Below are 17,186 nucleotides of genomic sequence, written 5' to 3'. Positions count from 1 at the left end.
TATTTTACTGGGTGACTTTCACTTTTACTTGAGTCATTTTCTATTAAGGTATCTTTACTTTTACTACAGTATGACATTTGGGTACTTTTTTTGACCAGAGCCCTATGGGCCCTGGTGGAAAGTAGTGCACTTTATAGGAAATAAAGTGCCATTTGTGACACAAACCTATATATGCTTCACTGAATTATGGATCGTTGTCTAGTTTCTACTGGCTGTCGGAAACCTGAGGCAGGTGGCTTTCCTTTCTTTACAGTATCTGAACAGCAGTGACAGGTGGGCTGAGATCTATCTTGAGCTCATGGGATGTGGGAAATGAAAAAGTGAGATGGAGGGAGTGGGATAAGGAGTGAGAAAGAGAGAGAGCAACTCACGCCGGCACAGATATCCAGTGAGAGGAGAGAAAGAGGGGGATTACTCAGTGTCATCTGTCAACGTGTTAATAAAGGAGCCATCCCAAAAATGAGGGGAAGGAGGGAGGTGCACTAGAGGCTGAGGGGGAGTACTGTACATACTCATCAGTGATTCAACAGCAGATACTGGACTTCTATGGCTATTGTTAGCGAAGACATCACCCAAAAAAATACATGTTCACAGTTGACATACGCCCACACTCAACTGACTCTACTTCATTTAATACTAGTTTAATAACAGGTTTAGAATTACTATTGTATGCCAAAATTACCCGGAAACTTTACCTTTCTAATTGTCATCTTTCACAAACGTCTGCACAACCAAACAAAACACATACCCAGCCCCATACCTTTTCCCATCACACAACCTCACAGACAACACTAACAAGAAAAATGGACACTAACTTCCGAACTTTAAACTTGAACTGACCTCCGACTGGGCTTATCTTGTTGGTGATGGCGTATCTCAAGATGTTCTCGTCCTTGACGTACATGACAAAGACACGCTCCGTGGTCAGCTGCAGCGTCTCAGGCCCCGCTCTGAGCCCGTAGCGGCAGTCGTGGTACGTGATGTTCTGATGCAGTTGAAAGGTGAATGTTTCCGAGCCACGCTCCGCCGACACCACTGTGAACTCCCGCACCGACGTGGACCTCACCACTGAGAGTGGGGAGAGGAGAAGAGACTACATTACCCACTATGCACCAGTAGAAGCCTGTAGAAAGACTACATTACCTACGATGTAAGAGTTTAAATAGTCTATTGACAGAGTACATTATCAACAATATATCATATTTAAATTGTCTGTTGTTGACGTATCCGTTCTGTAATAAAGCTTCTAAGTCATTTATAGAGTCATGGCATATGAAACAATTTAGCATTGGTGTTACTGGGTGTCATGAATGCTCTTTACATTTTTTTTTTTACAACCACCATTTGTCATAGTTTTATAACTGATCAGACACATTCTACAAACACCACAGTCCAAATAGTATATATTTTCTTTCAAATACTTGAGCAGCACTCGATTGAACTTGCCTGGCGCAATGGAACCAATGGAATAGTCCCAAAAGTGCAATGCCCACCCGTCAGGCACTCTAGGCAGGCTCAATCAAACGCACAAAGTATTCTAAAGAAAACAAGCACCATTTTGACTCAGGTCTGTGCGGATCTCCCACTGGTCACAGACATCAGTTCAACATCTTTTTTATTATTAATATTTGGTTGAATTGGCAACTAATGTGAATTCAAAATGACCATGTCATTGGATTTAGGTACAAAGTTGGGTGACAAACTTAGACAAACTCATCACGTAGAATTGTTTTTGTTGAAATGACGTGGAAATAATGTTGATGCAACCTGTTTTTTCCCAGTACGCTGTTTCTAGAATGCTTATGATCTGTTACAGTTGAAGTCGGAAGTTTACATACACTTAGGTTGGAGTCATTAAAACTCGTTTTTCAACCACTCCACAAATGTCATGTTAACAAACTATAGTTTTGGCAAGTCGGTTAGGACATCTTCTTTGTGCATGACACAAGTAATTTTTTCAACAATTGTTTACAGACAGAGTATTTCACTTATAATTCACTGTATCACAATTCCAGTGGGTCAGAAGTTTACATACACTAAGTTGGCTGTGCCTTTAAAAACAGCTTGGAAAATTCCCTAAAATGACTTCATGGCTTTAGAAGCTTCTGATAGGCTAATTGACATAATTTGAGTCAATTGGAGGTGTACCTGTGGACGCATTACCTGGATGCTCCCAACCTTGGGAGCAATTTCCAAACAACTGACGGTACCACGTTAATCTGTACAAACAATAGTACACAAGTATAAACACCATGGGACCACGCAGCCGTCATACCGCTCAGGAAGGAGACGCGTTCTGTCTCCTAGAGATGAATGTACAGCAAAGGACCTTGTGAAGATGCTGGAGGAAACAGGTACAGAAGAATCTTTATCCACAGTAAAAACGAGTCCTATATCGATAACCTGAAAGGCCGTGAGGCAAGGAAGAAGCCACTGCTCCAAAACCATACTTTTTTGAGAAATGTCGTCTGGTCTAATGAAACAAAAATAGGAATGTTTGGCCATAATGACCATCGTTATGTTTGGAGGGAAAAGGGTGAGGCTTGCAAGCTGAAGAACACCATCCCAAAAGTGAACCACGGGGGTGGCAGCATCATGTTGTTTGGGTGCTTTAGTGCACTTCACAAAATAGATGGCATCATGAGGAGGACAATTTGGTGGATATATTGAAGCAACATCTCAGAGCATCAGTCAGGAAGTTAAAGCTTGGTCGCAAATGGGTCTTCCAAATGGACAATGACCCCAAGCATACTTCCAAAGTTGTGGCAAACTGTCTTAAGGACAACAAAGTCAAGGTGTTGGGAGTGGCCATCACAGTACAGGTGCATCAAAGCTGGGACCGAGAGACTGAAAAACAGCTTCTATCTCAAAGCTATCAGACTGTTAAACAGCCACCACTAACATTGAGTGGCTGCTGCCAACACACTGTCATTGACACTGACCCAACTCCAGCCACTTTAATAATGGGAATTGATGGGAAATGATGTAAATATATCACTAGCCACTTTAAACAATGCTACCTTATATAATGTTACTTACCCTACATTATTCATCTCATATGCATACGTATATACTGTACTCTATATCATCTACTGCATCCTTATGTAATACATGTATCACTAGCCACTTTAACTATGCCACTTGTTTACTTTGTCTACATACTCATCTCATATGTATATACTGTACTCGATACCATCTACTGTATGCTGCTCTGTACCATCACTCATTCATATATCCTTATGTACATATTCCTTATCCCCTTACACTGTGTATAAGACAGTAGTTTTGGAATTGTTAGTTAGATTACTTGTTGGTTATCACTGCATTGTCGGAACTAGAAGCACAAGCATTTCGTTACACTCGCATTAACATCTGCTAACCATGTGTATGTGACAAATAAAATTTGATTTGATTTGATTTGACCTCAATCCTATAGAAAAGTTGTGGGCAGAACTGAAAAAGCATGTGAGAGCAAGGAGGCCTACAAACCTGACTGTCAGAAGGAATGGGCCAAAATTCACCCAACTTATTGTGGGAAGCTTGTGGAAGGCTACCCGAAATGTTTTACCACCCACGTTAAACAATTTAAAGGCAATACTACCAAATACTAATTGAGTGTATGTAAACTTCTGACCCACTGGGAATGTGATGAAAGAAATAAACGCTGAAATAAATCACTCTCTAATATTATTCTGACATTTCATATTCTTAAAATAAAGTGGTGATCCTAATTGACCTAAGACAGGGATTTTTTACTAGGATTAAATGTCAGGAATTGTGAAAAACTGAGTTTAAATGTATTTGGCTAAGGTTTATGTAAACTTCAGACTTCAACTATATGTACTACGGTTTGGTCTGGAGCAGTGCACCTTGAAATAACATTTTTACCAAGACCAGAAAACCCCCTTCTTTTTGATGACCCTAACTAACGACCCTGGTCTATAATCAGCCCTGGCAGGATGAGCGGCTCTGCTAATTGAACACTTCCTCATCCAGTGGGCCTTTCAGATGAAACACAGTTTACGTTCTGGGGAGCACGTAAAAAAATCTGTCCCCGGCTTCCTCTAAAAGGAAGTGGAGGCAGTGAAGTCTCAGAGGTTGGTTCTTTTTATAGTCCCAACCGTCCACTAGCAACTAGCCCCCCTTCGATCCTTATCTCCAAGTAAGGAGAGATAGCTGAGACACTCAGGAAGGGGAGAGAGAGGCTAGTGGCGCCTTTGTTGCATCATGACATTAGATCAGATGGGGACCAGTTAAATGGTAGTGTAGGTAATGGAAAAATTATTTAGTTCGGCTTATCAAGTTAGGATTCATTTGCGAGGAGATATGAGACACATCTGCTTTCCCACTTTCTAAGTACTACCAACAACTTTTTCTTTTGAAATAGAGTCAGTGGAGTACAGGAAGAGAGGAAGTCATGACTCGGGCAAGGGAGAACCTCCTGAAACTACCACCTAATACTCAATCTAATACTCAAAGGTTTTCCTGATCAGGTTCCATAGTCGGTAAAACCACTGGGCTCCAGTTATGGCTATGCTCCAATGTCTATACTAGCTTATCACTTATAATGTATATATGCCCAAAAGGTGAACTTCATTCTAGGTGGTATGCTAGTATGCTAGTGTGGATACTGTAACCAGAGACATGGAAGGCCCAGAACGCCTGTGAGGTAAGGTGGGGTGGAGGTGGACAACTAAAATTTCAATTTGGTTAATTCCGGAAGCAAACTGAAATTCCAATACCAATTGAAATTTTCCACACAGAAAAGCAATGATAATTCAAATTTGAGTTAATTCCTGAATTGAAAGAATGTAAATGTAATATACACTTCCCAACCCTGGTGGGCAGTGATTGGCTACTTATCGGCTAGCACACCTGAAGGGTAGTACTGATAGGTCTCCTTGTAGGGCTCCATCTGCACGGTGGCGCCGGGGGCAATGAAGGGCACGTCGCCGTGGAGACGGGTGTCAACACTGAGGTGGTTCTCGCTGTCCAATCCTTGGGCCGTCTGGACGATGCTCAGCCGCTGGTTGCCGGGGTAAAAGGTAACCTCGGCGTGGCGTGTGAACTCAGCACCTGTGGGACAGGACGTGACATCATAAGGAAGTGATATCGCTATATAAGCGACAGGAAGAGATGTCATAATGAATACATGGCAATGAGATTTAACCTTGGGTGGTTTGCACCTGATATTTTCTTATTACAACTATAACACCTGAGTAAGGTCTTTGCTATTCGGCCTTCACTGAGATAATGATTTATACATGTTTTAACTTAGGTGAACTTAGCACATGTGAGAATAATATCCATTATATTTGGCTTTCGTGAAAACTCTCACACAAGCCTGCTTGCTCTTCGCGAAGATCCTACACATCTTCCACAAGCCTCTTCTTCTGTGATATAATGACGATCCGCAAACAAACATTAAAGGTGCATGTGCTCAAGTGTGTGGTCAATCACGGTTTACAACATTAGCTCCACATTTCTAAATCCTCCTACCTATAACTCAGTATTTCTGAGAAAATAAAAAAGATCCCTACTAACTTCTAATAGACCCTCCCCATCCCCAAAACACTGTCCAACCTCAATGACCCTACACTTCAAGCTTTCCCTCTCATCAACAAAGTTACAACAATATAACAACACATGCTCCACCATTTCATTGACTATACACTCCAGACACAAACCATTCACATGCTGCCAACCAGATGTACAATATCCTAGACGCAATTGAGCAAACTCCACCTCTTCCTTCCTAATCTGACCTTTGAATCTTGGTCCATCTAAATTTCTTAAGAGGGCATATAAATGCCAGCCCTTGGGCTCCGAGTCCCATCTCTTCTGCCACACATCTATCAAAAAGGATCTGATCTTACATTTGGCCTCACCTCTAACTCGTTTTAAAGCTCTTTTGGCTATCTGGTCTACAATTTAATTCCCTTCCACACCCAAATGGGCTGGGACCCAGCAGAATCTCACTACTACACCCAGTCTCTCAATTCTCCATAATAACATGAATGCCTCCAATAGTAGGTCAATCTTATTATATTTGCCAGATGATAAACTATTCAATACAGACAGGGAATCTGAGCATACTATAATTCTGACAGGTTGAATCCACAAGCCTCTTAGCTTGTGAGTCTAAACACACATCAACGGAACACCTGACTCAAATTAGCCTGAGAGGGGTGGATTAGGCATATCCCCCCTCTGGAGACAACACAGCTGTACGACTTTAAACTGACTTTACACAAACACACAGAGCGACCTGAAGTCTGCCAGCATGGGGGCAGCCTCATTCACACACTCAGACACACAAACGAAGCACGCACGAACACACACTCACCACAGACACACACAAACAAAGCATGCACGCACACACGCACACACCACAGACACACACACACATACCTAACTATGCAAATGCATGCAGTGGTGACATCATGGAGAACAGTTTTTATGTAGAGATTAAAATATGTGGGTGGGTGGTAGCCTAGTGGATAGAGCGTTGGACTTGTAACAGAAAGATTGCAAGATCGAATCCCCGAGCTGACAAGGTAAAAATCTGTCATTTTGCACCTGAACAAGGCAGTTAACCCACTGTTCCTAGGCCGTCATTGAAAATAAGAATTTGTTCTTGTAACAGTGCCACACTAATTCTGAGGGAGACTGTTGAGTGCGGTACTAGGACTCTGATGAGAATTGGGACCCTCCTATATTGCCCAGTAGGCAAAATTGGTTGCAATGATGTCATGTTCAGGTTGAATACTGTTTGTAAAAGGATGTTTTGTTAACGTGGTGACAATATCACTAAGCGTCAGTAACATCATGACTCAGCTCACCTGTGATCTTGAAGCCAGCCTGGCTGTTGGGCAGCTCCAGGGCAAAAAGCCAGCCAAAGAGCTCTCCGATGGGCGCCACAGGCATTAGTGCCCATCCCACGGGTTCGGGCACCTCGCTGATGGCGGTGTATGCCCGCCCGTCACTCACTACGATGTAGGCATGCAGGTCCACGCTGTTAAGGTCCACAGGGGTGGAACCTACTATCACTGTCCCGCTCACCTTGCCATTGACGCGATGGGGAGCACCTGAGAGAATAGAAGGGGGGAAAGAAAGACATGGTAACAAATATATACTACAAATAATGAATCAATGTATTGGGCATGCATCATAAAAGCAGATTTATGCTTAATCCGGTCAAAACTGAGAATGCAGTCTCCGCAATTCATGCTGCTTGCATTTTTGGGAACGGATACCAGAAACTTTCCCCACACATCGCCTGTCAACCAATCAGTGTCTGTGTATCCAACACAAAACATGTAGAGAACACCAATACCACAAACAGCACACATCTGCACCAAATACAACTCCATAGACATACAAAGTGACAAAACAGACGGCAATGGAATTTTTAAAATAATTCCTGTATTTTTAGCTTAAAAACAGGTCTTTGAAGTGTATGACTTAAGGAACAAACACACAGCTACTGAGGAAGCAGGAAGGGATATGAGTGTATTTTGGGCACATAGACTGGGCGTATAGGTACCAGCATTGGCATCAATTCCATTTCACTTCCATCAATTCTGTCACGAATCCCTCCAGAACTTTCATTACGCACACCAGGCCCCTATTCCCATTGATTAGTAATTGTAAAAGTGTGCCCTGTCGATTATTGTTACAATGTCCGTTCGTTCGTGTGAGTACCTGTGCTGTGTGTTTTGGCTTTCATGCCATTGTGGAATGCGCAGATGATTACCGGTCTCATCCCATGTGTTAATCATTGTGGGCTTGTGCTATTTATTCGAGGTACTCCTCGCTCTTTTGTTTGGGTTTCAACCCTGTCTGTTGTATACGTGTTTGTTTGGTCTTCATCCCTGTGCCTTTACACGGCATGCCGTAATTTGGATATAATAAAAAATATATTATATATATATCTCCCGATCCCTTTATACCGACGTGACAAATTCAAATAATTGAAATTACAATTCAAGAATTGAAAAGTGACATTTATTCTTACCTATTTTGGTAATTGACTGAATTGATATGGAATTACTGTAGTAATTATCTCACTGTGAAAATATGGCTCAGGTCCCCACTTTGTTGACAGTCCCAATTTGTTATGTTCCTCTATTTACTACAAAGCACCCTGTGTGCACCTGCATTGCTTGCTGTTTGGGGTTTTAGGCTGGGTTTCTGTACAGCACTTTGAGATATCAGCTGATGTACGAAGGGCTATATAAATACAATTTGATTTGATTTGATTTGTGTGTGTTTGTGTTCCTGTTCCATCAAAGCACCCACAAGAACGTAGACTGAATACACCATCCCGCATACATGTCTGTCAGTGTCTCCCACTGTCTCTCAAATCCCAAAGGCTTCACAAGTACCACGTTTGACAAGTCTTGACACTCCAACCCTGGAATATACACAAGTTTGCCTTGACACTTCTACCTAGAACAATGTGTTCACATTTTGTTGTGAAACTTCAGTCTCTAACAAAACACCTCATTCCCGAGGATGAACCAACCCAGTGGAAAGTCAGTCAGGGTGACATCATCCCCTCCAACTCTTTCAAGTAGTCGACTGACTGTATTTGTCAAAGCATTGACTGGCTGCCAAAACATCCGGTTATAAAGCTAACATTTAAATACCACCCCCATTACTTTACATGCCCTTCGACACACACACACAAACCCAAACCCCTGGGTTAATAACAAGCAGCCAGACTAATAAAGGGAGCCGGTTGAGAGTGCAGAGGGTGTGTGTGTGTGTGTGTGTGTGTGTGTGTGTGTGTGTGTGTGTGTGTGTGTGTGTGTGTGTGTGTGTGTGTGTGTGTGTGTGTGTGTGTGTGTGAGAGCGTTTATACTGCTCTCCAAATAGGAATGTCTGTCAAGCCACTTCCAGGTAATTAGCCAGCTAGCGAGGGGCTAGAGGAGCTCGGCATGACCCAGTGACCAATAGGAGGATTGTTTGAGGAGCCCACCACTGCATCAGAGGTGTTGATCTGGCAGGAAATGGTTGCAGGGCCTAGAAACAAGATGATGCTGTCATGTGAGAGAGAGAGCCAGGGGGGTTTGGAGAGGGGGAGGTGGAGACCAGGTTTTTATGGGTCTGTGAGAGTTTGGGTGAGAATTGGTGTGTGTGTATTTAGGAGACGGAGAGTTGTAGTGTGTGAGTTTCTTTTCCCTCTATGCAGCAAAAAGTACATACATATCCCGCACACTAACGTTCAAAAGTTTGGGGTCACTGAAATATCCTTGTTTTTGAAAGAAAATCACATTTTTAGTCCATTAAAATAACATCAAATTTATTAGAAATACAGTGTAGACATTGTTAATGACTATTGTAGCTGGAAACGGCAGATCTTTTATGGAATATCTACATAGGCGTACAGAGGCCCATTATCAGCAACCATCACTCCTGTGTTCCAATGGCAAGTTGTGTTAGCTAATCTAAGTTTATCATTTTAAAAGGAAAATTGATCATTAGAAAACACTTTTGCAGATATGTTAGCACAGCTGACAACTGTTGTCATGGAAGCAATAAGCAGGCTTTCTTTAGACTAGTTTAGTATCTGGTGCATCAGCATTTGCATTTGCATCAGCATTTGTGGGTTCGATTACAGGCTCAAAATGGCAAGAAACAAATAACTTTCTTCTGAAACTTGTCAGTCTATTCTTGTTCTGATAAATGAAGGCTATTCCATGCGAGAAATTGCCAAGAAACTGAAGATCTCGTACAACGCTGTGTACTATTCCCTTCAAAGAACAGCGCAAACTGGCTCTAACCAGAATAGAAAGAGGAGTGGGAGGCCGCGGTGCACACTTGAGCAAGAGGACATGTACATTAGAGTGTCTAGTTTGAGAAACAGACAAGTCCTCAACGGGCAGCTTCATTAAATAGTACCCACAAAACACCAGTCTCAACATCAACAGTGAAGAGGCGACTCCGGGATGCTGTCCTTCTAGGCAGAGTTGCAAAGAAAAAGCCATATCTCAGACTGGCCAATAAAAATAAAAGATTAAGATGGGCAAAAGAACACAGACACTGGACTGAGGAACTCTGGGCTATACTCGGCCTTGTCTCAGGGTAGTAGGTTGAAGATCTAGTGGTGTGGGGGCTGTGCTTTGGCAAAGTGGGTGTACAGGGTCTCAAAAGTGAAATAAACAATAAACATGAACAGTAAACATTCCACTCACAGAATTTCCAAAATAATAAAGACATTATACATGTCATATTATGTATATATACAGTGTTGTAACAATGTACAAATGGTTAAAGTACAAAAGGGAAAATAAATAAGCATAAATATGGGTTGTATTTACAATGGTGTTTGTTCTTCACTGGTCGACCGTTTCTTGTGGCAACAGGTCACAAATCTTGCTGCTGTGATGGCATACTGTGGTGGCACACTATGGTATTTCACCCAGTAGATATGGGAGTTTATCAAAATCGGGTTTGTTTTCGAATTCTTTGTGGATCTGTGTAATCTGAGTGAAATATGTGTCTCTAATATGGTCATACATTGGGCAGGAGGTTAGGAAGTGCAGCTCAGTTTCCACCTCATTTTGTGGGCAGTGTGCACATAGCCTGTCTTCTCTTGAGAGCCAGGTCTGCCTACGGCAATGCTATGCTCACTGAGTCTGTACATAGTCAAAGCTTTCCTTAGGTTTGGGTCAGTCACAGTGGTCAGGTATTCTGCCACTGTGTACTCTGTTGAGGGCCAAATAGCATTCTAGTTTGCTCTGTTTTAGCATTCTAGTGTGCTCTCTCTCGACCTGAGCCCTAGGACCACGCCTCAGGACCAGCTGGCCTGATGACTCCTTGCTGTCCCCTGGTCAGGCTGCTGCTCCAGTTTCAACTGTTCTGCCTGAAGCTATGGAACCCTGATCTGTTCACTGGACGTGCTACCTTGTCCCGGACCTGCTGTTTTGGACCCTCTCTCTACCGCACCTGCTGTCTCTAACTATGAATGATTGGCTATAAAAAGCCAACTGACATTTACTCCTGAGGTGCTGACCTGTTGCACCCTCTACAACCACTGTGATTATTATTAGCTGACGCTGCAGGTCATCTATGAACGTTTGAACATCTTGCAGGGTTCTGTTATAATCTCCAACTGGCACAGCCAGAAGAGGACTGACCAACCCTCAGAGCCTGGTCCCTCTCTAGGTTTCTTCCTAGGTTCTGGCCTTTCTAGGGATTTTTTCCTAGCCACCGTGCTTCTACATCGGCATTGTTTGCTGTTTGGGGTTAGTCTGGGTTTCTGTACAGCACTTTGTGACATCGGCTGATGTAAAAAGGGCTTTATAAATACATTTGATTGATTGACGTTGAGACTGGTGTTTTGCGGGCACTATTTAATTAAGCTGCTAGTTGAGGACTTGGGAGGCATCTGTTTCTCAAACTAGACACTAATGTACTTGTCCTCTTGCTCAGTTGTGCACCGGAGCCTCCCACTCCTCTTTCTATTCTGATTTAGAGCCAGGTTGCGCTGTTCTATGAAGGGAGTAGTTTCAAAAGAAAGGTCTTTGTTTCTGGCCATTTTGAGCCTGTAATTAAACCCACAAATGCTGATGCTCCAGATACTCAACTAGTCTAAAGAAGGCCAGTTTTATTGCTTATTTAATCAGAACAGGTTTCAGCTGTGCAAACATAACTGCAAAAGGGCTGGTTGCTGATAATGGGCCTCTGTACTCCTAAATAGATATTCCATTAAAAATCACCCGTTTCCAGCTACAATAGTCATTTACAACATTAACAATGTCTACACTGTATTTTTAAAAATCAATTTGATGTTATTTTAAAATGGACCAAAAATGTGCTTTTCTTTCAAAAACAAGGATATTTCTAAGTGACCCCAAACTTTTGAGCAGTAGTGTACCTTTCCACTAAGGCAATGTGAACTGTGGAAACAGAAATACAGGTACGGAAAGCCAAATTACCATTTTCTCACCAATAACAGAAAATATTCTTCACAGATGTTGTATGGCTGACAAAACCACACAAATTCAAATCCATAAATATAATTGTGTGACATTTTGCGATATTATGACCCTGCCGGTGATCCTCGGAGCCTGTGTCACTATACCGTCATCCCCAGGACTCACCGTCAGGGAGACAGTGACGACCATTGCCGTAGAAACCGGAGCGACAGTGGCAGCAGAAGCCGGAAGAGTAGTCGGTGCAGTCAGCGTTCTGAGAACACTGCTGTTGGAAGCGAGCACACGTCTCCTTGGTCTCTGTGCTGTACTGGATCACTGCAGGAGAGAGAGAGAGAGAGAGAGAGAGAGAGAGAGAGAGAGAGAGAGAAGAGAGAAGAGAGAAGAGAGGAGAGAGGAGAGAGGAGAGAGGAGAGAGGAGAGAGAGAGAGAGAGAGAGAGAGAGAGAGAGAGAGAGAGAGAGAGAGAGAGAGAGAGAGAGAGAGAGAGAGAGAGAGAGAGAGAGAGAGAGAGAGAGATTATTTCCTAATATGTTCCTCATATAGATTTGGCAATGTAAGATAAGATGTTTTCATATTACTGGATGCCAATAGAGCTCATTGAATTCAATTGAAAGAAAAATATGGGGAGTGAGAGAGGGAAGGGAGGACGAAAGAAAGAAAGAGGGGAGGACGAGAAGAGAAAACAGTCAGAACTTGAATCTGTCAAAATAAACTGACTCTGTTGGATGTGGTTGGGGGAACCCTAGGGAGGGTCAGAGCATGTGCACCACTGCCAGTGGTATAAGTGCTATGTTTTTTAGGTGTTGGAAAATGTCATGACGTCATCATTTCTCAATGTTCGTACCGACAGATGTACCCTATTAAATATTTTGTACAATAGGCCTATACATGAAATGCATCCTCCAATTGCAACATCTAGCTATTACCACATATTATCTCAAGAAAATGTTACATATTTAATAACCTCAAACACTAAGTTAGGCATACCCAATTTCAAAATAGTCAATCGCAAATGATAATTCTTCATGTTTTACCGATGAAATATTCACCTTTATGCCAATCATTTGATCTCCATCAGTTTCATGGGAATATGCATTTAGATCTTTTTGAATGACTGTTTCGTGAGTGAATTAACTTATTGGTGACAGGGGGGCAGTATTGAGTAGCTTGGATGAATAAGGTGCCCAGAGTAAACTGCCTGCTACTCTGTCCCAGATGCTAATATATGCATATTATTAGTAGTATTGGATAGGAAACACTCTGATGTTTCTAAAACCGTTTGAATGATGTCTGTGAGTATAACAGAACTCATATGGCAGGCAAAAACCTGAGACAAATCCAACCAGGAAGTGGGAAATCTGAGGTTTGTCGTTTCATTTAAGTGATTGCCTATCCAATATGCTGTGTCTATGGGGCCAGATTGCACTTCCCAAGGATTCCAGCAGATGTCAACAGTCTTTAGAAAGTTGTTTGAGGCTTCTATTGTGGAAAGCTTCGAATAAGAGCAGTTTCAACAAGTGGACTAGGCTCTGGCCAATCAGTTGTTTACTGCGCGGTCACGTGGGCGAGCCGTGCCTTCTTTTTCCTCTGTAATGAATACGCTATTGTCCGGTTGGATTATTATTGAAGATTTATTATAAAAAGACCCTAAGGGTTGATTGTAAACATCGGTTGACATGTTTCTACAAACTGTAATGGAACTCTTTTGACCTTTTGTCTGGACTTTGCACTCGCGCATTGTGCCTTTGGAATAGTGAACTAAACGCGCGAACAATAAAGTGGTATTTGGACATAAATATGGACGTAATCGAACAAAAAGAACATTTCCTGTGGAAGTGGGAGTCCCGGGAGTGCATTCCGACGAAGATCAGCAAAGGTAAGTGAAGATTTATATTTATGACTTTTGTTGACTCCACAACTTGACGGGTAACTGTATGGCTTTGTTTTTGTGGCTGAACGCTGTTCTCAGATTATTAAATATTGTGCTTTTGCCGTAAAGACTTTTTGAAATCTGACACAGCGGTTGCATTAAGAACAAGTTTGTCTTTAATTCTATGTAAAACATGTATCTTTCATCAAAGTTTATGATGAGTATTTCTGTTATTTGATGTGGCTCTCTGCAATTTATCCGGATGTTTTGGAGGCATTTATGAACATGGCGCCAATGTGAACTGAGGTTTTTGGATAGAAATATGAACTTGATCGAACAAAACATACATGTATTGTGTAACATTGAGTCCTGGGAGTGTCATCTGATGAAGATCGTCAAAGGTTAGTGATTAATTTGATCTATATTTCTGCTTTTTGTGACACCTCTCTTGGTTGGAAAATGGCTGAATGCTTTCTGTGACTAGTTGCTGACCTAACATAATGATATGTTCTGCTTTCGCCGAAAAGCCTTTTTGAAATCGGACACTGTGGTTGGCTTGACTAGAAGTGTATCTTTAAAATGGTGTAAAATACTTGTATGGTTGAGGAATTTTAAGTATGAGATTTCTGTTGTTTTGAATTTGGCGCCCTGCACTTTCACTGGCTGCTGGTGAGGTGGGACGCTAGCGTCCCAAATTATCCCAGAGAGGTTAAAGCAGAAGGTGTTAACAAACTATAAGCCTTTCTTGCAGGCCTACGTTGATTCAACAAAGCATATCCGGCCTAGTGGCGGGCACTGTTGAGTTTTGGCAGCATGAGGAACATGTTTCGACTATTCAGCTTCAGATAACAAATGACTGAGGAGGTGTTTTGGTGTAACATGCTATAGGCCTAATATGCTAGAGCATGCTATTATATTCGTTTTTTGTGTTTTTTTTAATACCTATGAATCATTATGTGATCTTGCGAGACACGAATCATGGTGCTGAAAGGACCTTAACCAAGTGGTCAACATATCGTTCTGGGTTTCACTACGCAAGAGGAGGTCCATGGAGTTTTACAAACATCAAGGCAGACAGGCGGTGAATTTGGATCCTAGATCTCGTTGGTGAGATCCGGTTCATGCGGTGGATCAGTTTGTCTGCATACGCAATAGAGGTGGTACGTTTCTGTAAGCTAAGCACAAGGACAGTAGGGCGAGTTCAAGTGCATCGTACAAGAGCCCCAAGTCCATAACAAAACTGTTTTGAGGACAGACATTTTAGTTTTCTGTCTGTGGAAGTTACGTCGGATTTGGCCTGCTCAAAGTGGTCTTGCCTCAGCACACGCCTACAGTCATTCATCATTCACACCACTGCCAGAGAGAGAGAAGACAGAGAAGAAAACACAAGTTGCCTACCTATAGGCTCTCATAGCCTACATATGTATTTAGTCATTCTATGGTTTTCATGGAATTTTAGGGGTCATTTTTCCAGAAATATTTTTACCGGCTCCATGTATTCTCAAATTGAAAAAAGGGAGGTAGCGCTGCTCCCCCGCTCTATGGCAGCACTACATACCCGACCATAGCAGTTCTGAGAACCTTTCCGAGAAAACAACAGCTCAGTAAACCTAAAACCCTATTAGCTTATCCTCTCGCCGTAAAGTAGGTTCAGTAGAAGTCAGAGCACACCCTCCTGACACGCAGAGAGAGAGATACTTTTACTATAGCTCTTTTGACAATATTTCATTTGATGATTCAATGCATCACTACGAACTCCGAGTAACTTTTCATTTTCTTTCTTGGAATGTTTTTCCAGGTTTTTACAATATAAGCTGCTGGGAGCCCAACTAAAACGCCAGACTCATACAGTAAATCTTTGTGGAGAAACTCAAACTTCAAGTCATTCGTCATCCAGAATTACAATAAACTAGCTTGCCAAACCCTTCTGCTCTGGCCCACTAAAACTTCCTCATCAATTATTTAAACATGGAGGGTTTAGCGCTAGAGCAGCTTGCCAGATAAGAGGCTAATGCTCTACACCTGCTTGTCTGCTTTAGCAAAACAACCCTTATCAAGCTAGCGAGGAGAGAGAAAGACTCTGGTTTTCTGGATACTGCATTTCCTCAACCGAGTGGGGACTCTCCCTTTGCTCGGAGGAGCCTGTATGCCGGGCTTGTTTGCTACATGTCTGTGGCTAAGGTACACATACACACATGCACACACACTCATACAGATGAACACTTGTACACACGCACACAACACTCACTCATAAACACTGCTGCCCCATCTCGCAGAGGAAGACTGGGAACCTCAAATAGAGGACGCTAACAAAGTTTTTCAATGCTGCAAGAGCTGTGTTTATTTTGCTTAATTCTGGGACAATGTGGACCGCCAAGACTTTCATTGTAGGACATGTTCACTTGCTGAGGACTACAGGGGTGAAGTGGCTACTTTTAGCAAACGGGTAGTGAACCTACACAAACTACTGGGGAATCCACGCCCGCCAACTTTTTCTTTCTTCTCCACCCCAGTAGCTGGACGCCGCTCTGGCCTGGTGGAAGTGTTGCCGCCGTGTCGGCTCCCCACAGCCGACAGGCTGGTTCTCTGCAGGGATCCCTCACAGAAGGGGTCTCCCCTTCCCTGGAGAATGGAGTTGGTGGGATGCTCCTGGATGAGTTGGTGGATGTTTATCGGCAGTTCTATGGTTCCCGGGGGGAAAACTCTCTGCTATCCTGGAGTACAGGATCTCACAAGGTTGCTTCCGACCATTCTATGACAGCTGCCAGGAGCTGATGCCGTCTAAATCCATGTGGGGTCAAACGGCATTAGGAGGGCTAGCTCGGAACTTCTGAAAATGTATTTAAAATTCCTGATTCTAGCACTGATTTATTCCCAAAAGCGGCCAATTATTTCAGGTCCGGTACCATTGTTGAGCCACAGGTGTGAAAGATTCAGCAGGCTACTGGCATTACACACTTGGCTAAAGGATTACTGTAGCTCTGTTGGAATCACTTTTATAGATAACTTTGACCCTGTCCACGCATTTAAAGGCTGTGTTGAGACAATGACTTATCAATGCGCCAAGCCCAGCTCAGTTAATCCCTACCATTGTGTTGCTGAGTTGTCATTATGCTGCAGCAAATGTATGTTATCCCAGGGGCGTTGGCAGACACAATGTGAGTAACCTAATGTACTGTATGTCCCTCTAACTATCCGGAATTTCTCTATTGATCCTACAGCTATTTTATGCAGTAATCATGTGCCTATTCTTCCAGAGATACTGTTCGCACTGAGACGGTGTACCCTAGTAGGAAGTCCACCGTGTAATATGTGCATGTATACTTCTGCTAAGCTTCCCAGTAAAGCAATAAAAAACAATCAAGCATCCAA

General features: G+C 42.6%; 1 protein-coding gene across 3 annotated transcripts in view; it reads right to left on the bottom strand.

Annotated features, from left to right (window-relative positions):
* nid2a (nidogen 2a (osteonidogen)) overlaps nucleotides 1–17,186 on the bottom strand; it is a 103,315-nt gene that overhangs the window by 64,707 nt on the left and 21,422 nt on the right. For all 3 annotated transcript variants that reach the window (XM_035752794.1, XM_052497092.1, XM_052497091.1), the window contains exons 5-8: nucleotides 12,111–12,260; nucleotides 6,843–7,088; nucleotides 4,876–5,076; nucleotides 841–1,068 (exon numbers count right to left, since the gene is read on the bottom strand). In XM_035752794.1, the coding sequence (XP_035608687.1) occupies nucleotides 841–1,068; nucleotides 4,876–5,076; nucleotides 6,843–7,088; nucleotides 12,111–12,260 (825 nt within the window). The remainder of the gene's footprint in view (nucleotides 1–840; nucleotides 1,069–4,875; nucleotides 5,077–6,842; nucleotides 7,089–12,110; nucleotides 12,261–17,186) is intronic.

This window comes from Oncorhynchus keta, chromosome 35 (genome assembly GCF_023373465.1).
Source record: "Oncorhynchus keta strain PuntledgeMale-10-30-2019 chromosome 35, Oket_V2, whole genome shotgun sequence".
NCBI classification, from domain to species: domain Eukaryota; kingdom Metazoa; phylum Chordata; class Actinopteri; order Salmoniformes; family Salmonidae; genus Oncorhynchus; species Oncorhynchus keta.
Note: the sequence above shows the minus strand (reverse complement) of the source record. Positions and strands in the feature narration are given on the sequence as shown.